Source organism: Rhamphochromis longiceps, linkage group LG6 (genome assembly GCF_057381845.1).
Source record: "Rhamphochromis longiceps isolate RC_006_pf linkage group LG6, R_longiceps_female_GT1.1, whole genome shotgun sequence".
Lineage (NCBI taxonomy): Eukaryota > Metazoa > Chordata > Actinopteri > Cichliformes > Cichlidae > Rhamphochromis > Rhamphochromis longiceps.
In genome coordinates, this window is record NC_140562.1 from 22094462 (window position 1) to 22116211 (window position 21750).

General features: G+C 39.1%; 2 protein-coding genes and 1 pseudogene across 2 annotated transcripts; all 3 read left to right on the forward strand.

Annotated features, from left to right (window-relative positions):
* The first annotated feature begins 378 nt into the window (after positions 1–378).
* On the forward strand, positions 379–6453 carry LOC146667932 (caspase-6-like). The gene is made up of 8 exons (XM_085409733.1): positions 379–654; positions 822–864; positions 1611–1644; positions 1740–1883; positions 2493–2569; positions 2745–2920; positions 3352–3499; positions 3934–6453. The coding sequence occupies exons 2-8, from the start codon at positions 858–860 to the stop codon at positions 4167–4169; spliced, it is 822 nt and encodes a 273-aa protein (XP_085265859.1). The 5' UTR covers positions 379–654; positions 822–857; the 3' UTR covers positions 4170–6453.
* Positions 6454–8546: 2093 nt separating this feature from the next.
* LOC146667933 (caspase-6-like) lies at positions 8547–12912 on the forward strand (annotated as a pseudogene).
* Positions 12913–15030: 2118 nt separating this feature from the next.
* LOC146667934 (caspase-6-like) lies at positions 15031–21665 on the forward strand. The gene is made up of 8 exons (XM_085409736.1): positions 15031–15147; positions 15423–15467; positions 17034–17076; positions 17173–17316; positions 17930–18006; positions 18190–18365; positions 18783–18924; positions 19399–21665. Exons 1-8 carry the CDS (start codon positions 15117–15119, stop codon positions 19632–19634), a joined length of 894 nt encoding a protein of 297 aa, XP_085265862.1. The 5' UTR covers positions 15031–15116; the 3' UTR covers positions 19635–21665.
* Positions 21666–21750: the final 85 nt, after the last annotated feature.

Consider the following 21750-nt stretch of genomic DNA (forward strand, 5'->3'; position numbering starts at 1 on the left):
TCCTGTTTGACTTTCCACTTTTGATACCAATATTTAAAGTTAGGTAAGAAAACAGCGCTTCCTTGTGGTCACTCGGTAGCACTACAGCTTAAACGAACACCTGCTGCAAACTGCTCCCTTTAACCGAGAAGGGTCTGGCTGCAGCCAGGTGCTCCTGTGGGCTTTAACCACCAAGAACAACAGCGGAAAGAAACGCATGTTGTGTCAGGTGATCACGTGACAGGATGAGGCAAGGCGGTAATGACCCAACCTCTTTAGGCCAAACAGCAAAAGCAAAGATTGAAGAAATCTTTGCTTTTGAGAAACTGGGTACAACATGTATACTGCAGTGCAAGTTTGGCTGTCAGAGCAGCCCGTACGCACCAAACGTTATAATGTCAACTGAAGTTTGTCATTACAGGCTGTTCAAAGGTCACACTGACTGTGGGTCTGAGCAGGCAGTTGAGTTGCAGCCTCTGTGTCGGTATCTGCTGCTGGCAGTAGAGACACCTCCCCTGCCCTGTAGGAGCACAGAACAGAGTGCTGCAATCCAATGAGATTCCGGTGGGCGGGGCTACAGCCTGGTTCTTCATTCATGATTTAATCTGGCAAATATGTTTTTCTCGCTGTGTCAGTCGGAAGAAAGGTCTAACAGGGCAGGAGACTATTGTACAGGTAACAGATTAAGATTTTTGTTTTAAATTGAGAATAGACGTGTGACCCATACAGGTGCTGTCACACCTTTGCCTTAAATTTGATCAGGTCAGTCACCTTTTGAATCAGGTGCCTCATGTTGTATCATTTACAAAGTGAAAACTTTTGTTTCTTTATGACCTTCCCAGAAAGTGTTCCTACACAGACGACCACAAACTAACAATATGACAGGTGAGCATTTCAATGCTACAAGCTTCTTTTGAAATAGGGAAGAGAGAATATTCCTACAAAGAAAAAGTGAAACAAACTGTAAAACAAAGCCAACAGGGTGACTTTAATCATCCACTTAACTTTCCTTTTGATTTGACTGTCATGCAGATAATAATTATAGTAAATATCATTCAAAGTGACTTGATGTCTTGAGGAAACTGACCTGCATAAATCTATAAAAGTGCTTCATATGCATGAATGGATATCCAACAGTTTCCCCCTAATTACCTGTGCTGGATTTAAAAAAAAAAGAAAAAAAAGAAAATAAACAAATCATAGCTGCATGAAGGTTATTGAGGTTGGATTTTGCTGTGTCGCAGAAGATATACAGTTTATAGAGCGACAGCAGCATTCATGTCAAGACACCTTAGTATAATACATTTCTGCCTCAATGCCAGACACACCCATTCTGCAGAATGGGTGTGGAGAATAGAGCTGTTCCACACGGCTTCTGGTCTTTCAACAGTCTTTCTCCACCTTCCTCCGCCTGTAACCCAGCTATTGACAACTATCAGGACTCTGAGTGTATGGAAAAATGGCTACTTGACCCCAGCACTAGCAGCACTTATAACTCTATGGTTTAACAAAAAAGAATATTGCAGTATTTAAATAAGCTGTAAAGCAAGATTTGCATTATTACACTGCATTATTATTTTGTAATTCTTGCACTGGTTATTTACGAATGTGCTTTTTGATAATGTGCACAGAGAACCAAAGACAGAATGAGGTCACCATTGAAAGGTAAACACTATTAGCTGGAAAATCTTACTTTATTCTGGTACCAGACACTGAGAATGTTGCCTGCATTTACTGCAAATTGTTTACTCTAAAATCAGCTCCTCGGATGGTGCAGAGGAGTACCAGATGGGCAACAAACGACGAGGTCTTGCACTCATTTTTAACCAGAAAGACTTCTTCTGGCGCCTGGAACTGCCTGAGAGGCGTGGAACCAATGTTGATCGTGACAACTTGGAGAAAAGGTACAACCTTCTAGCTATCTGCTGAAGAACGAGGAAACCTGTTTTTGGCACAGCTTCATGCTCAAGAGCATGCCAGCACGTGTTTAGAGTTGTTGATCATTTTTGTGGTAAAACTGAATATTTTTCTTCTTTACTAGTATCGCCCCAGGGCTGCAATCTTTTACCTCTGTGCCCCAGGGAGTGCCAAAGACAATATGTCATATGCTATATTTTTTTAAGTTCACAGAGAACTCTGTGATTGTTTCTCTCCTGAATAGTGATGACCCTGATCACAATCCCCACTACAGAGTGTGATCGTGGCCCTATAGAGGTTGATTTCACACTGGTCCAAGTTATTCCCACTGCATCAACAACTGAAGAGATGGTTGTGGATTTTAGAAAGAATCCTATGACCGTCTCTCCTGTGGTGGTAATAGCTGATGCTTTGGAGTGTCTGCAGAAGCAGAAATATTGAGGCATTGAAATTTATAGGACTCTGAAAAAGGTCCAATCAATCCTGATCCGAGCAGATCCTTGTCTAAGGAATTTATATTGCTAATAAAGAACAATAAAAAAAATTTTGACCATTGATCTGCTAAACTAATCAACTCATTTTCACTTTCTGTTCAGACTGAAGGATCTAAACTTTGAAGTGAAATGTCACAATAACCTCAAGCTGGAGGCAGTCCTAGATGAAATCGCCAAAGGTACCCACATAATCATTTGTTTCTCTCAAATGACCAGCATGCATCGAGATGGACAAAGAAAATCATCACCATAGTTTGAGTTCTTACATAATTCAATTTGTTGCTTTGCTGCAAAAATATCTTTGTCAAATCCAACTTTCGCTGCAAGTTTAACAAGTACTTGTTGTCCCACCAGCTGCGGAGGAAGATCACTCAGATGCTGATTGCTTTTTGCTCGCCTTCCTGAGTCATGGAGATGATAACCACGTTTATTGCCACGATGGAAAAATCAGTATCCAGGAGATCACGTCCAAGTTCAAAGGGGACAAGTGCCCGGACCTTGTTGGAAAGCCAAAGATCTTCATAATACAGGTACAAAACACAAAAACCCATACGAGTCCATCAGATTAACCTGGTGTAGCCATTTTTTAAAGATTCAACAGGTTTACAGTCATTCCAACTCATAACGTAGTCATGAGTCTCAGTCTGGATGTTTTGTTGTGTTGCATTCTTTGGGATGAGAGTTGGGTAAACAAAACTGTCTCATATGTGCCAGAAATGAGTTCCACCACTGCTGTGTCATCTGCAAACCTGACATTGTGGCTGAGCACTTATAAGAGAGTAGAGTGTGCAGCAGGGGGCTTATAACACATCCCTGAGGAGAGCCAGTGTTGAAGATGATGGAGAAGGAGGTGTAGGAGGAAGTGAAGTCTGTCAGTCTGTCTTCTGTTTGTCAGAAAGTCCAACAACCAGTTAATTTGATTTAATTCAACTGGAAACCAATGTTCATCCCCCATCTCCAGGCATGTCGCGGAAAAGAGTTTGATGTGTCAGTTACAGTGACCGAAGCTTCTACGATGGAGTCTGAAGAAAAGGTGTTCATGGATGCCAGCACCATACAGACCCTCCCTACTGGGGCTGATTTCATCATGTGCTATTCTGTGGCTCAGGGTGAGTCTTCTGGCATTTGACTAAACCTTTTTATTTTTATTTTGACTGAGAGGAAATATCAAAGACACAAAGCAGAGTGTTTTTTTTCCATAAGGTAGAAATGTGATGTTAGTATTATTTTAAAGGCTAGACTTCTGACAAATCTTCCCTGCTTTGGTAATGCTCTGAGTGTGTCACCGTCATTACAGTGTCACAAACTATCCAACTCTTGCTATACACTGTTTGTTTATATGTGCTTGTAAGCTCATTTATTAGTGAGCAAAAACTGAACAAATGCTTCAATAGAATTTTATTTCTTAAGTGAAACCATAAGAGTCAGCTTAAATAAATCCTGGTATAAAATATTTCATAGCCCTCAGAAAATCTGTCCTCTTTACTTTTACCTCGACATCCATGTTCATTTTTGCCGTTTTGCTGTTGTCATTATTTGTTAGGCTACTACTCCTTCCGGGAGAGGGAAAACGGTTCGTGGTATATCCAGGATCTCTGTCAGCTGCTTCAAAAGTATGGTGATAGCCTGGAATTCACAGAGTTACTCACACGGGTCAACAGAAAAGTGTCACTGAGGAATATTCCAACACCATGTCAACCAAGATTTATCGGGAAGAAGCAAATGCCTTGTTTTGCTTCAATGCTCACCAAGAAACTTTACTTCCAACCAAAAAAGTAACAATGACACACCTCAGTCTCAAAATGATCAGGTTTATATTTGTTGTTCAACTATGTTGTTCTGTGTCCTTATTACTTTTAAGCTTTAGTGCTTGAATTGCTTTAAAATTGCATGCTGATTATGAACCACAGTCTTTGTAAAACTACTGTACTGAAATGACTCTAGAAGCAACAGAATGATGCTTTAGTGCACAGAAATACATTCATTTTGCCTTATTTTATATCAAGTTCAGAACATTTTACAGTGGACCCTTCCACTGAAAAGACAGGGAGTCTTGGCGGTTGAGTCAGTTTCGACTTTGTCTTTGAGCCAGTTATTTTTCAGACGAGACAGCTTAGCAATCAGGAAACGAAATCAGGATTTTTGTACACATTAGTTTCATCCATACATATCTCACTGTAAGCCTCAGGGATCCAGTAACATTAACAAACTGTCTAAACATTACGTAATCACAGTGTTTCCTCAAGCTTATCCAATCCAGTCCAATTTTATTTATAAAGCACTTTAAAATACCCAGCACAGGAACAAAGTGCTGTACAGAAAATAAGTTAAAACAATAGAATAACAGAAAACAGCAAAAATAAATAAATAAAACACATAAAACATAAAATTAAAACAGCCCTATGTTAAAACAAAAACAAGATAAAACAGCATCGAATCACCTAAAAACAACAAAAATAAAAAACCAACATCTCACGTGGTGTCAAAGGCCAGGGTAAAGAGGTGGGTTTTCAGGAGTGACTTTAAAACAGGTATGGAAGTGGCCTGTCTAATCTCTAAAGGAAGCTCGTTCCACAGTTTGGGAGCTGCTACAGCAAAAGCACGATCTCCTCTAAGTTTACGCCCAGTCCTAGGTATCTTCAGGAGCAGTGGGTGTATAAGGCTGTAGCAGCTCAGAGAGATAAGATGGAGCTAGGCCATGGAGGGCTTTAAAAGTAAATAAAAGAATTTTAAAATGAATCCTAAAAGAAATCGGCAGCCAGTGAAGTGAAACTAAAACAGGGGAAATGTGCTCAAACTTTCGAGTGCCAGTTAAAAGACGAGCTGCGGCATTTTGCACCCTCTGTAGATGGCTAATATATGATGCGCTGACCCCAATATAAAGTGCATTACAGTAATCCAGCCGAGTGCTAACAAAGGCGTGGATCACTGTCTCAAAGTGCTGCCGTGAAAGAATTGGCTTTATTTTTGCCAGCTGCCTGAGGTGAAAGAAGCTAGATTTTACCACTGCCTTAATTTGATTATCAAACTTCAGATCACAGTCCACTTTGACCCCCAGGTTTGTGACAGTTGGCTTAACATACTGTGCCAGGGAATCTACATACACATTGGGGGTCTCAGTGGGGCTACCAAAAACCATCACCTCTGTCTTTTTATCATTGAATTTTAAAAAGTTAACAGACATCCAAGCCTTAATGTCATCGAGACACTGAAGTAATGGCTGTGTAAGATATCTGCCTTTTTTCTTTAGAGGGACATAGATCTGACAGTCATCAGCATAAAAGTGGAAAGCAATGCCGTGCTTTCTCAGTACAGAACCAAGCGGAAGCAGATATAAAGAGAAGAGGAGGGGGCCTAGAACTGAGCCCTGTGGGACACCACACAAGAGGGGAGCGGAGGACGACACATAGTCACCAAAGCTGACACAAAAAGTTTGCCCCGTCAAGTAGGACCTGAACCACTCCAGTGCTGTGCCCCTAATGCCCACCCAGTGCTCCAAACGAGAGAATAAAATGGCATGATCCACGGTATCAAACGCAGCTGTCAAATCTAAAAGCACAAGAACAACACAGTCCCCAGCATCAGTCGCTAAAAATATGTCATTAAAAACTTTTAAAAGGGCTGATTCAGTGCTATGAAAGGGTTTAAAACCAGATTGGAAAACCTCTAAAACATTTTGCTTTTCCAGGAAGGCCATTATTTGGCTGTAAACTACCTTTTCAAGAATTTTGGAAAGAAAAGGTAGTTTGGAGATAGGCCTGTAATTTGCAATAACCGTAGGATTAAGAGCAGGTTTTTTAATCAGGGGTTTGACTACTGCATGTTTAAAATCTTTAGGGACAACACCTGACATCAGACTATGGTTTACCAGCTCAAGAACCAAAGGACCAACTGTAGGTAACACCTCTTTTAAAAGTCGAGGAGGGACAGCATCATTTGGAGATGCTTACTACCGTACTTAAAAAAAGGGAATTTCTGTTCTGTAATGTGTATTTGCATTTACACATTGACAGTGTATTTTTTTGCATTACTTTAATAATTTTATGGATTTTACTTACTGCTTTGCCCTCAATAAAATCTCTTACTTTATTAGTTTTCTTGCTGTGTGTGTGTGTGTGTGTGTGTGTGTGTGTGTGTGTGTGTGTGTGTGTGTGTGTGTGTGTGTGTGTGTGTGTGTGTGTGTGTGTGTGTGTGTGTGTGGATTCTCTTATTTGTCCTGAAATGGTTTAGAAGCAGGTTAAATGAAAGCAAAACTGATTTACAGCAAAGAAGTAAGTTTTATTACTTTTCACAGCACCTTGCAAGATAAAATCACAAGGTGCTCCACATCAAATACAAACAGCAAAACAGGAAGGAGACATTACTACAAAATAAATCAAAATGCCACCAAAGTGTTCAAAATATGAGTGTCTTCCACGTCGAAACCACTGAGGTGACCTGAGAAACAGTCCGTGCTTGTCATACTCAGTATGAGATAAATGCCAGTAGCCAGTATGTTATGTGTTTTACTTCCTTCTTTTCCCTGTGTTTGCACTGAGTAAGAAGTCAACAGGCTCGTTCTGTCTGTCATTAGATTGAGATTATAATAATCGGACAATCTAACTTGTGATTTAATCTTTAGCAAAGTCACAAATCTATACAACTTGAATCATCCACAAAAACACTTTTCATGTCTTTATTGTGATTTAAACACTGAGTAAGAATTCATGATCGATAGTAAAAAGGTAAGTGTCCTCTTGACTTTTCCAAAGGTTAGTTTTTCAGGGGAGACTAACAACCTACCATCCTGAATGCTGCTGTGAAACAGAACTAAATTTGCCTATCATTGGGTGATGTAAATATTCTGCTTTCCATAGATGGGTTGTGTACTGTCACACGACTGCCAGTCAACTAAACACAGCAGAGCATGGAGGAGGGGGCGGAGCAAAGCGTGAGAGGAGGGGTGTTTGCACAGACCTGTTTTCAAATGAACGGGAGCAATAAACTGAACTTAGAGGAGAGAATCAAAGTAACAGTCTTTGTGCTAGTATCAATCTCATACCAGTACCAGTGTTGGTATTGATGCTATTAATATTTACACTGGTCCACCCACAGTGTTACAGATTGTCTAGGCGATCCTTGTTGGGATGCAAGCACGTCTCCTCTCTGAGATGTTTACAATCCATGACATGAACATGCATAACAAAATAAACTTGATCAAACTAATATTTAAAACCATATTTATTTTCTGATCAATAAGCAGACGTTTGATTTCTCCCATGATGAAGAACAGCAGTTAGGCTTTGCTGGTAGAGGATGATCGCAGGCACTGAGAGAGCAGTTTATTACATCAACATAATCATTCTTATGTGATTCACGTTACATTTAATCTGTGTCACTACACTTTAACGGTTGTTTTCAACCTGATCTAGTTATTCAGGTCTAAGGTTGCTGATGCACTGATAAAAGGTGATCTTTAACTGTGGCAAAAAAGTCTTTCTTATCTACATTACTTCCTTCTCCTCAGCATCATAAATAAATAAATAGCCTACATCTCCCATCTCCTTGTCTGGTTTACACTCCTAATAATTTCTTGAAAGCTCCTGTAGGACACACAAAGGCTGGTCTAACGTTCAGCTATATTTGTTATCAACGATATCTTGTGCTTTCTGTATATCAGCTGGTTGATCTACAAATCTTTGGACTGCAATCACCATTCTTCTCTCGAGCAGCTGAAACTGTGAACACTTCTCCATTATTGTAGTTCACAGTCAGTAGCCTATGTTGATCAAACATAGGAAGAAAATAAATAAAAAATATTTAAGTAGTAGGAAATCGTAAGCACTGAGCTACTAAACTGCTTAACTGATTTTGCTCAGTATAAACTTATACTTTCACAATCATCTCTGTAGCAAAATCATCACCAAACACAGACATCTGTGGTAAAGTGATACCACTGCAACCTTTCATCATCTGCATACATGAATGAATGACCGTGGGTGGAGATTTCTGACAACTCAGATCCTTGACGGAAGGCAATACTTCAGATTCAACAAAGACAGCTGGGGGCAGGGCTACAAAATGCCTCTATAGGATGATTTGAACTGAAATGTCCAGCAATTGAATTGAAACGTCTTTTTCTCTCTGCGTCAGTCGAAGGCAAGGTGATCTGCGGACATGTCTAACAGGGACGAAGACGAATGTGGAGGTAACAAATTACAATTTTTGTTTTTATTTTTAAAAAAGACACCTGACCTGTTTAAGTGCTGTCACACCTTTAATATTTTATTAATTTCCTTGAGGCAATCACTATGTTACTACAACAGGTGCCAGGTTCTCTATGACCTTCCCATTAAGTTTTGCTACAGACACAGTAGAAACAGAATAAGACAGGTGAGTATTTCAGACTGTGATTTATATAAACTGAAAACTTATTTTGAAATATGGAAGCGAGAATACTTGTTAATACCAAAGCACAAGTGAAACAAAGTGCAAAGTTACAAAATTTTAAAAAAGTATTATTTTATTATGGCAAAGTCAACATTGAATTCAAATTAAATAGGGTGACATTGATCTAATTACCTGTGCTGGCTTTTTAAGGTGGATCTCAACAAATGTTGATGTCCACAGTATTCTGTCCACCATCCTGTCATTTTGTACTAAAATATGTATGAGTGTGGAGTAAATATGAAACACACAGTTCAAAACTAGAGCCTATGACCATGATAATGTGCTGTCAGGGGCTGGGCCTGTGACCCAGCATGTTCATTTTGTATTTTTCATTTCTTATACTGAAAATATGTTAAGTCTTGTGTTAGTATTATCATTTAGGATTTAGTTGAATGTTATTCTAGTTTAAGTTTTCATCTATGTCCCCTTGTGTGAGTCTGTTCTTGTCTTCTGTGTCAGTATGACTTGTATTTCGTGTCTGTGTTTCATGTTGTCAAGCCTGTGTTGTCATGTCTACTTCTCTCCGTGTTTCCTGATTTTGTTTCTTTGTTCAGTGTGTTTAGTTTTACTCTTTCCCTGTGATGTTGTTATGTTCATTTGTGTCAGCTGTTTCCCCAGTTGTGTATTTAGTCTCTGTGTTTCATTCGGTCAATGTCATCTGTGTTCCTTCCCTTCACTTCACATCAGGTTAGATGTTTTTCATGTGTTTGCTCAGGTCATGTTCATGTTCTTGGTTTTTCATCATAGTTATTTGCATGTTCCTGCTCAGGATCATGTTCCTGTCAGTAGTTATCATAGTTTAATGATAGTAATCACAGTTTAGTTTGCCCAGTTTAGATTTTAGTCTAGTTTTTGCCCCCATTCGCCTTTTGCCTTATTCTGTGTATTTATGTCATCAGCCACAATAAAAGGCTCGCTTTTTGTTTACAGCTCAGTTCCATCTCCTTCGGTGTCTGCATTTGGGTTCGTTTCCTTAAACACACCGGCTGCTCAGCCATGGCAGGAACTTTAGAAACAGAAACAAAAACTGAACCAAATGAAATTCCTTCTGTCAAATACACCCATGCCACCCTAAGTCTACCCTATACAGTATATTATCTGTAGAGTAAAGCTGTCCCTCTCTGTCTCTATTCTTTTAGCAGCCTTTGCCATCTTTCACCATGCATCACCCAGCTGTTAACAGCTGTCAGGACTCTGAATGGATGGAACAATAACTGCATGACCATATTTGAGACAGAAGTAGAATAATTTCTGTGCATTTTTGGCCATTTTTTTTGTTAATACTGTAATGACAACTGTCACAACAAGCTCAATTATTTTAATGTGTGTGTGTGTTTGTGTGTAGGTGGTTGGTGATACACAAATATGTCCATACCGTCCCATGTTCTTTTCAATACAATGGTTATCATTGGTAATCATAATCATCAATATTTAGATAAGTTGTAAAGCAGGACTTGGCTCTGTATTATTATTATTTTGTAATTATTGCGCTGGTTATTTATGAATATGAATTTGTTTTTCAATAGTATGCAAAGAGAAACAAACAGAGAACACCTCCTTCATCAGAAGGTAAATTCTTACTTCCACCTTTTTTGGCTATTAGCTGGAAATTATCGCTTTAATCTGGTACCAAACACTCAGACACATTGCATTCATTACTCTTTTTTTTCTGAAATCAACTCCTTGGATCCTGCAGAGGAGTACAAGATGTGTAACAAACGACGAGTTCTTGCTCTCATTTTTAATCAGGAGAAGTTCTTCGGGCGCCTGGGCTTGAATGACAGAGTTGGAACCAGTGCTGATCGTTACAACTTGAAGGAAAGGTACAATTCCCAGCTATCTACTGAAGAAAGGGAAACACTGTATTTGACACAGCTTTGTGCTAAAGAACATGCCAGCACTTGTTTAGCAGCTGTAGCTCCTTTCTGTGGTAAAAATGTGTGAGAATTTCCACAGATTTTTCCTGATAATGAAATGTTATTGTCTCTCCTCAAGCCCCTTGGTGCTGATTTCACCTTTGTGCTCCAGTTAGTGCCAAAACCAATATTTGACGTGCTATATTTTCACAAATTCCCACTGTAGAGAATAATGTCGGTCCTGTAGTGAAGAGGTGATTCTAAATAGACTGATGGATGATCTGTTAAACTAATCAACTCATTTTCACTTTCTGTTCAGATTGAAGGATCTAAAGTTTGAAGTGAGGTGTTATGATAACTACAAGCAGGTGGATGTCCTAGATGAAATCGCTAAAGGTACCCACACAATCACTTGTAACTCTCAAATGGAATGCATCCAGGATGTACATGAAGTTTGACTTCTCCCATAACTCTTTGCTCTGCTGCAAAGATATATGTGTCAAATCCAACAATTCGCCGCAAGTTTAACAAGTACTTGTTGTCCCACCAGCTGCGGAGGAAGATCACTCAGATGCTGATTGCTTTTTGCTCGCCTTCTTGAGTCACGGAGAGGATAACCATGTTTATTGCTACGATGGAAAAATTTGTATCCAGGACATGATGTCCATGTTCAAAGGAGACAACTGCCGGGACCTTGTTGGAAAGCCAAAGATCTTTATAATACAGGTGCAAAATACACAACCCAGTCAAGTCCATCAGATTATGTAAACCTGCTGTTATTGTCATCCCAAAAAATGATGATGCATGAGAATCACTAAGTAATGAGGTACTGGTGAAACAGCACTGCAAAAACAAGCAAAACTCAGTAACACAATGAAAAAAAGAATACAATTTAAAGAGCAGTGAGTGTAAGAATGCAAGAAAGTGAAATGTGAGTACAAATATGAACATAAGATAGAAACCATAATGTGTAATGTGGTGTGTGGGTACACACATGAAAAGTCTCTGATGTGTGGCAGAATTTATACATCTGAACTGATGTTGATGTCTTCAGTTGATAAGAGAAAGGGTGCTGCTGAGTTTCTGCACACACTCGTAGAATCTTCCCATCAGCAGCAGAGCAGGTTCCACGACTCACAGGTGTGAGGATGCTCTCCACTGAACTGGACTGTGGAGAGCATCAGTAGATACAAGTGGGGCTTCTTTATTAGCCTGCTGAAGTTGGTGTTCAGGTGAGGCCGTTGTTGATGTTTATACCCAGGAACTTGAAGCTGGAGATCGCCATAAGGGGCAAGAGAGCTCTCAGCAGCTTCTTTTAAAAGTTCATTAATGCCACTTTCATTTTCTTAACATTAATGGAGAGGCACTAATCCTCCAGATGTTCTTCCTGCAACCTGTACTTTGTCTCATAGTTGCTGGAAATTAGTTCCACCACAAACTTGACAACGTGGGTGCTTGGGAATGTGGCTGAGCAGTTATAAGGGAGTAGAGAGTACAGCAGGAGGCTCAAAACACATCCCCGAGGGGAGCCCGTGTTGAGGACAATGGGTGAGGATGTAACGGAGGAAGTGAGGTCGTCAGTCTGTCTTATGTTTATTATCAAGTCCAGCACCCAGTTAATGCCAATGTCCATCTTTAATCTCCAGGCATGCCGTGGAAAACTGTTTGATGAAGGTGTTACAGTGACCCCTGCTGATGCGGTGGATGGCATAGTGGAGGTGTTTGCAGATGCCTGTGCCATACGCACCCTCCCCGCCGGGGCTGATTTTATAATATGCTCTTCTGTAGCTGAAGGTGAGTCTTCTGGGATTAGACTGAACCTTCAGCTTAGAGGAGAAGTGAAAAAATTGCTGGACAGATTTTTTTTAACCATATGAGTGACCCTTTATGAACCCTGTGTAAAGTATTTGATATATCATAAACACACTAGACCACCTGCCATGTTTTGCTGTTTTTGTCATTTGATAGGTTACTACTCCTTCCGGGAGACTAAGAAAGGCTCCTGGTACATTCAGGCTCTGCGTGAGATGCTCCGAAAATATGGCAACTCCCTTGAATTCACAGAATTACTCACACTAGTCAACAGAAAAGTGTCGATGAGGAACGTTCCAAAATCCTGTGACCCACAGCTTGTTGGGAAAAAAAGCAAATGCCTTGTTTTGCTTCAATGCTCACTAAGAAACTTTACTTCCGACCAAAAAAGTAACAATGTCTCACCTCAGTCTTTAAATCAGCTGATTTATATTTTTTAACTAAAACCAACATCTCACTACAGAAAACAAAAGATCTTTTATAACGCTAATTAGGATCCTCAATATTTCTAGTGACAGAGTTCTTATAAAATCATGGGAACATCCTCTAGATGTACTATCTATGTATTATAGAGGTACATCTATGCTATTTTACTTAACGGTTACAACTATAGCTGTCTCCTGAGTAAGCAGCCACTTAAAGTACTGATTTTATACAGTTGTATGTAATTCAGATTTGGGCTGCTTTTTACCCCACTTGATTGCTTTGCTGTTAGTTACACAGTTTGGTGATATCAGCTGTTGAAATGTTTCGCTACTTGAATTTAACAGAACTAAATGAAATGTAAATCCAGCAGCAATGTTTTTTTCCAGAAATGATGTTCTAAATACTGAAACGGTTTAATTTTGGAACTGTTTTCTCTTTAACTGTTTGTAGAAGCAAGAATGTATCAACATGTGGCAGGATGGTGGGATGTTCAAGTTAAAGGTGTCCCAGCCAGCTGAGCTGTAGTGAAACTAACTGCATCTTTCTCTTGGTTGTCCGATTTAATTCCATAGAATTAAAATAGTTTTTAAATGTAATTCTTCATATTACTATTTAGGCATCACAAACTGGCATTTAGTTACATTATGTCAAAGAGGAGGCACACATTTCTACAGATGGTGTCTGAGAAACTGATCAACTAGCATCTGGTTTGCTTAGTGTCAACAGCCAGTTGTTTCCCAACTTATCATGAGAGGCACATGACGTGATAGCTTAGCAATCAGAAAACTGGTTTTTGTACTCATCAGTTTCATTCTTACTTTTCTCACTCTAAGCCTCAGGGTGCCAGTAACACTTACAACTTGTCCAAGCACTTCACAATCAGAGTGTTTCCTCAAGCTTACTACTTGAGGAATGGAATTAATGACCTGTCAGCAGTTTATGGTACATGTACTAATGTGTATTTGCACCTTAGTGATCACACTAGCGTGAAAAGTAAGAGGCTGTGTTTTTTCTACTCTAGTCAAAAACACTTGTAGTCATGATCCCTGTGAAGAAAAAAAGAAAATACACCAAATTGCACACAGACTTTGGTCATACTTTGTGAACCAATGAGATTTTAGTTATGGCTTTGCCATCGTTAATTTTGTTTTAAATAAAAATCTCCATTGTTTTTGTGACAGAAAGTGTGTGCGCATCCTTTATTTGTCCAAACAAATTCATTCAAAATACAACCAATTCAAACAGACTTGGGGAAACATTCATTTCATGCCATTAGTAATGCCTGTACTTGTCATAGTGTAGTAATTTGCCCATTGTTCCTCTTCCTTGTTTCCCCAGTGTTCGAGCTGAGTTTATATTTTTTTCAATTAATGTTTTAATTAATTGTAATTAGTAATATTAAAGGTGTTACTGAAACTTACATCACAGAAAATGATGCAATCTTCATATGATTACTGTACGAATAAAGATATAGAACTTTGCTGTAGTCTAAAGATAATATCGGAAATTATAATGTGTGTTTGTGTATTGACGTGAAAGTGATTATGTGTTGTTATGCATACCGTTTCCAACAGAGGGAAACAGAGCTTCATTTAACATATTTCCAATATAATTTCCCCATATCTCCTAAAACTGCCAAACAGGACATTATTACAAAACACAGTAAAATAAGGCGGTCAGTATCCACTTCCTTATACCATGAGAAAAACGGAACATATGATGAGTTGGCAGTGTTAGCACATCCCCCCCTGCCCTTCCACAGAATGTAACTGAATGCGATGGTAAAGCTGTGACTTGTAGAAGCATCTTTTTAATTTGTTACCTGTCATTCGTTTATAAATATGTGGACCTTTAAATGTCTCAAGAACAATGAAGTGTACTTTATGTTTTTAGTCATGTATGAGATGAGGCTCGTAACATAAATCTGGATTAGGCTTTTAGCCCACTTAATCTTTTACTTTCTTCTCATGCTCTTGTCGTTGTTCGTGATTTGGTAGTTGCCTGAACTTGTTGCAATGTTGCAAACACGGAAATACTAGTCTTTAAATCTTTGAATGACAGATGCGAGAGCCAATAGGTGAAAATCTGAGCCAATGAGATTACGGTGGGCGGAACCACACCCTAAACTCTTTTTAGGGTGGGCTCTACGACGGTGAGGTTTTCTTCTCACGGCGTTAGTCCGAAAAAAAGACGAACCGTGAACATGTCTGACAAGCAAAAAGACGACTGCGGAGGTAATAAATTTGCATTTTAAAAAAATATTAGAAACAGACAGGTGACCTGTTAATTTGAAAGCCGAACAATACGTGCAACGCTACTAAGTTTCGATCTACCCTGAGCTCAATGTATTTTAAACTGTTTGGTATGCTCTATTATAAATGCTGTCACACATTTACTATAAGCGTTTATTTACGTCAGTCACCACGTTAGTACAAAGTGTATCAGTTTTTTTTAATGTAATAGCAATGAAGTCGGGACTTCACTGCTCCTCCTTCTCTGACTTTCTTAGGAAGTGTTGCCACAGACAGCAAACCAACAGGTGAAAGCAAGCAAGGTGAGTATTTCCTACCGTGAAGTATATAAAAATTCTAAAAAAAAAATTTTAAAACATGAACGACAAAGTACTTGCTCATACCAAAAGCAAAAAGTGAAACACTAAAAGCTGTAAAATTGTACAAACAATGTAATAAAAGTAATGTTTGGTGGCTGGTGAAACAAACAGGGCATGTAAAACAGCGTGTGATTAATCATCAGCTCAAAGATTTTTACTATCGCTTTCATAGCTGTACCCCTCAGTCCAGGTCAGGAAGCTGCTTTATGGCTGCTTTATACCCAACATTTTTTCTCCTAATTATCAGTGTTGGACTTCCAGGTGCACTTCCAGAGTTTTTGTTGCTTGCTTGTTTTGTATTCAGCTGTGAGTTTATTTATATATGTGAGTAACTAATAACAAAAGCAAAACATCTAAAGCGATGGTAAAGATTGCCTCAGAGCCAGGTTGTGGAAATAAAAATGAGCAAATCGCCCTCACGGATTCACTTTAACAAAGGTTTATTTACATAGAACCAACAACAGTCACCTCAAATAACCTTTTACCTTCAAATACACCCATTCTACCTCATTTGCACAAATACTATGCCCTATGTATCTGTAGGGTGGAGAATAGAGCTGTTCCTCTTGGGCTTTGTTCTTTTAGCAGCCTTTGCTATGTTTCTCCACCCGTCACTCAGCCATTGACAGCTGTCAGGACTTTGAGCGGATGGAACAATGGCTGCTTGACCCCCACACTAGCAGCACTTGTAGCTGTACTCTTAAACAAAAACAAAAGTCTGAAAAGCTAAATCCTGCTATGGATAAGTCCTCTGCTGTGTTTTCTTTTTCCTTTTCCCGCATGGTTGGAGGATGAGGTTGAGGGTGGCTCCTCCCTGTGCCTGTTTCTGCTGGAGGTTTCTTTCTGTTACAAGGGAGTTCTTCCTTCCCACCACTCAAAAGTGCTTCCTCATAAAAGATAATTTGATTGTTGACGCTTTCTCCTGAATACCGTAGGGTCCTCACAGTATAAAACACATTAAGGCAACTGTTGTTGTTATTTAGCTCTGTATAAATAAATGTATAAATATATTTATAAGTATTTATAAGTATAAATTGAATTGACTTGAATTGATTTTCACTACACAAAATGTTTCTCAATTACAATATTAAGAAACCTAATTTCCTGTATTAACAGGATATTAGAAATATGTTAATGGTCAAATTCATCTTAATTATTTTAAGACGTTTGCGTGTGGAGTTAGTGAGGACAGCCTGAAGAAAAGGAACAATTACACAACTATGATATTGTCAAGTGCATTATTGATGCAGTACTGAGATTTTAAAATATCACGGTTGTCGTCTGTGCTCGGTTTATTCTAACACTCTTACTGGCGCATTAAGCAGGTAGTTACTGGCACAGTACGATGTAGGATATTGTCATACATGTGTTACTACTTTCTTTCCAATATCATGTTTATCATTAACACTGGCATGTTGCAAAACTTGGATAAGCATAAAGCAAGACTTGCTACAGCATTATTATTTTGTAGTTATTGCACTGGTTATTTATGCATGTGCTTTTCAATAGTATGCACGGAAAACCAAACAGAGACCGACTCCTTCATCAGAAGGTAAATTCTTACTTCCACGTTTTGTGGCTGTTACTTGAAATTCTCACTTAGATTATTGCGCTGTATTCATGTGCCCAATTTTCACTCGATATTCAGCTACCTGGATCCTGCAGAGGAGTACAAGATGGGCAACAAACGACGAGGTCTTGCACTCATCTTTAATCAGGAGCGCTTCTTCTGGCGCCTGGGCTTGAATGACAGAAATGGAACCGATGCTGATCGTTACAATTTGGAGAAAAGGTACAACTTCTAGCTACCTGCTTAAGAAAAGGAAATTGCATTAGCCCACGCTTTCATGGCAGGTTTAGATCTATTCTGTGGTAATATCGTGTAAGAATTTCAAATGTTTTTTTCCTGGTTATTAAATGTTATTCTGTTCTCTGTTGGATTGCCCTGAGGCTGAGTTATTTCACTGCGTTGCACCAGGGAGTGCCAAGGACAATATGTGCGCTATATTTTTAAGTTCACAGAGAACTCTGTGATTGTTTCTCTCCTGAATAGTGATGACCCTGATCACAATCCCCACTACAGACTGTGATCGTGGCCCTATAGAGGTTGATTTCACACTGGTCCAAGTTATTCCCACTGCATCAACAACTGAAGAGATGGTTTTGGATTTTAGAAAGAATCCTATGACCGTCTCTCCTGGGGTGGTAATAGCTGATGCTTTGGAGTGTCTGCAGAAGCAGAAATATTGAGGCATTGAAATTTATAGGACTCTGAAAAAGGTCCAATCAATCCTGATCCAAACAAACCCTTGTCTAAGGAATTTATATTGCTAATAAAGAACAATAAAATTATTTTTGGTCCTTGATCTGTTAAAATAATCAACTCATTTTCACTTTCTGTTCAGATTGAAGGACCTAAACTTTGAAGTGAGGTGTTATGATAACTACAAGCAGGAGGCAGTCCTAGATGAAATCGCCAAAGGTACCCACATAATCACTTGTAACTCTCAAATGACCAGCATGCATCCAAGATGGACATAAAAATCATCAAGAAAATCATCACCGTAGTTTGATTTCTCCCATAACTCTTTGCTCTCCTGCAAACATATCTGTCTCAAATCCAACATACAGCTGCAAGTATAACAAGTACTTTTTGTCCCACTAGCTGCGGAGGAAGATCACTCAGATGCTGATTGCTTTTTCCTCGCCTTCCTGAGCCACGGAGAGGATAACCATGTTTATTGCTACGATGGAAAAATCAGTATCCAGGAGATCACGTCCAAGTTCAAGGGAGACAAGTGCCAGGACCTTGTTGGAAAGCCAAAGATCTTCGTAATACAGGTACACACTAGCCGAAATCAGTCAAGTCTATTAGAGCAGCGGTCCCCGACCCCCGGGCCTCGGACCGTAACTGGTCCGTGAGTCGTTTGGTACCGGGCCGCGAGAGTTGAGGCTCAGGTGTGAAATGTATGGTTTTCAGGGTTTTTATCGGTTTTCAGCGTTATTTTGTTATCGTTTTTATCGTTAACTCGGTTTTCCTGGGTCTTTTCACGTGTGTTATGAATAAATCTTCTTTTTTTCGGTACCGGTACTAGTTTTATTTTGTTGTATTTATCCGCGACACCTTAAAGGCCGGTCCGTGAAAATATTGTCGGGCATAAACCGGTCCATGGCGCAAAAAAGGTTGGAGACCGCTGTATTAGAGCATGTTAACTTGCTGCATTACCTTAGTTTAATGCTCCATCCATCCATCTCCAGGCATGTCGAGGAGAAAAACATGACGATCCAGTTACCCCTGCTGATGCAGTGGATAGCAAAGTAGAGGTGTTTGTGGATGCCAGTGCCATACACACGCTCCCTGCTGGGGCTGATTTCATCATGTGCTATTCTGTGGCTGAAGGTGAGTCTTCTGGGATTTGACTGAACCTTTTGCTTTTTATTTGGGCTCAGAGGAAATATCAAAGACACTGAACTGAGTGTATTTTTAATCATAGGGTAGATATGTGATGTTAGAATAATTGTATCCTCAAATACATCTAATAGTTTCTTCTGTTTAATATAATTAATAATAATATAAAGCTAAAATGTCTCCACTTGGCTACCAGTGACACATGATTACAGTGTCACAAACTGTCCAGCTAGTGTTATACACTGTTTGTGTATTTGTATTTATATGTCTAAGCTCATTTATCGGTGATCAAGAGCTGGACCAGTGCCTAAATAGGTTTATTTTTCTTAATAAAACAGTACAATTGAGCCACTATAAATCCTGGTGTAAAGCATTTAACATTTCATAGCTTTCTAAAAATCCATACCTCTTCCATTTGCATTTTCTTCACCTTCCATATTAACTTTTCTTTTCAATATTTTTTAGGTTATTACTCACACCGGGAGACTATCAATGGCTCCTGGTATATCCAAGATCTGTGTGAATTGCTCCAAAAGCATGGTGATACCCTGGAATTCACAGAGTTACTCACGCTGGTCAATAGAAAAGTGTCCATGAGGAGTGTTCTGAGAGCTCGTGACCTACACGCTATCGGGAAGAAGCAAGTACCTTGTTTTGCTTCAATGCTCACCAAGAAACTTTACTTCCGACCAAAAAAGTAACACTGTCACACCTCAGTCTTTCAATAAGCGGGTTTATGTGGGGGTTTTTTTTTAACTAGATAGGGCTTCTAAACAGGAATTTACACTTGGCACCAGATTATGACTAAATGTATATAATTTTCTGCATCACCATCTGAATATGAACACATGCAAAGTGACCATCTAATGCAGTTTATTGCTTCATTCAGCGCCTGTTAGGCTCTATGGGGGTCATATGTAAAACATGTTTCTTTGGCAAAGAATTAGTGTTGTTCTTATGGCAAAAATTTAAATAACTAAACAGTGAAAACGTGGTTTCCAGAAGATTAAAACAAACAAACAAATGAACTCTTTAATCTTGGTCAGACTTTCCCAGTTATCTCTGAATGCAAACCAATAGTTGGGATTATAATGGAGTCTAACCCAACAACCCCTACAGTAACTGATATTTGAACTGTTGTTGGAAATAGAGATGCTGTTTTACTTAGTGAGCACAACTGTGGCTGTCTTCTGACTAAGTTGAATATCCATCCATCCATCCTCTCCTGTTTATCCAATTCAGGGTTGTCAGGGCCAGCTGCCATAGGTCGAGAGGCAGGGCACACCCAGGACAGGTTGCCAGTCTGACTAAGCTGCTTATGACACAAAATATAACAAGATCTAATGAGTTTATAGAGAACATCCAACTGAAAATCAGTTGTATATATCTCAGGCCTGTAGTTGTGTCTATCCATCTTGACTGCGTTAGTAATGAATTAATTACAGAGTTTGGTGATATCAGCTGTTGAAACGACCACTCTGCTTGAATTTAACACAACTAAATGGCACTTATCTCGTAAAACATAAGGACCCAGAAATATATTTCTCAGATGTCCACTTTCAGGAATTATTTCCTGAGTATTAAAAAGAGTTCATGTGGGAATGCCAGGATGTTCAAGTTAATGGCTGAGCTTCACTGATAGATGGCCACACATTTTTTTTGATGATCAGATTTAATTCCATACAAAGAAAATAGTTTTTAAATGTGATTTGTGGTTTTAGTCCTTTAAGCATAATGAGACAACTGACATTTAATTTTATTATATAAAAGAGAAGGCAGACACGCCTGGAGCTGGAAATGAAGAAAAGGCACTACAGGCCAGAGGAAAACTAGCAGAGATGTTTTGTTCTGGGGGACAGGGGTGTGTAAAAGGCCACAAATTTGCCAAAATGGGCAACATTAAAACTACTGTCATCGTTTAAATACTGCCATTGATGGCGTAGCTGTGTTAAATTTGGTATTCCTGTTATTTTTTTCTATCCCCGTCCATGTGGATTACAACCTATCTGTATTCAAATCATGATGGTTATGAATCAGTCTTTTTTGGCTGCTTCGTAAAACTACTGAAATAACTTTAGTAGTACAGAACGATGCCTTACTGCACGGCAGTGCGTTCAGTTTGCCTTCTTTTATAACAAGTTCAAAGCACATAGTTTACAGCGGCCTTGTACACAGAGCTTATCACCTTGAAGCTTGAAAACTCAGGGAGTCTGTTTCACGGGTTTTTGAGGATTTTTTTTTTTCAGCCAGACAAATATTTTCCAGTTCATCTTCAGAAATAGGCGACATGCAGTGCATTCCACTTAAAACTGGAATTTCTTAGTTCTTAGCTGGAATTTTCCGGTGGAATGCTCCTACTCATCAGTTTCATTATCTCACTATAAGCCTCAAGTAGCCAACACTTTAACAAACTGTCCAAGCACTACATAAACAATGTGTTTCCTTAAGCCTTACTGCTTTACAAAGGGATTTCATGTTCTTTATGTGTCAGTAATTTATAGTACATTTACTCCTGCATATTTGCACCTAGACGACAATACCAGTGTGAAAAGTACCTCAGGGAGGAGGGTGTGTTCTTTAAAGTTGTACTTTGGACCTAAAACTGTGTGTGGCGTGGGTGTGTGTGGCGTGGGTGGGTGAATACGCCAGAATAAACAACAATGCTGTATGTTTGTGGTCATACTTTAGTTACTTTACTTGCCCTCAATAAAAAGGTGTTTTATAAAAATCTTCATTGCATTTGTGTTAGAAAGTGCGTTTGCATTCTTTATTTAATAATCCTGTAACGGCCACGATGCAGATTTAATCAAAGCGCTT

Excerpts from the sequence above, each read along its gene's own strand:
- LOC146667932 (XM_085409733.1), top strand. Across the intron at positions 2,570-2,744 it reads CCTAGATGAAATCGCCAAAG|CTGCGGAGGAAGATCACTCA; the intron begins GTACCCACATAA and ends TTGTCCCACCAG. Across the intron at positions 2,921-3,351 it reads CAAAGATCTTCATAATACAG|GCATGTCGCGGAAAAGAGTT; the intron begins GTACAAAACACA and ends CCCCATCTCCAG.
- LOC146667934 (XM_085409736.1), top strand. The coding sequence starts at position 15,117 with ATGTCTGACAAGCAAAAAGACGACTGCGGAG. Across the intron at positions 15,468-17,033 it reads AACAGGTGAAAGCAAGCAAG|TATGCACGGAAAACCAAACA; the intron begins GTGAGTATTTCC and ends GCTTTTCAATAG. Across the intron at positions 17,317-17,929 it reads CGTTACAATTTGGAGAAAAG|ATTGAAGGACCTAAACTTTG; the intron begins GTACAACTTCTA and ends CTTTCTGTTCAG.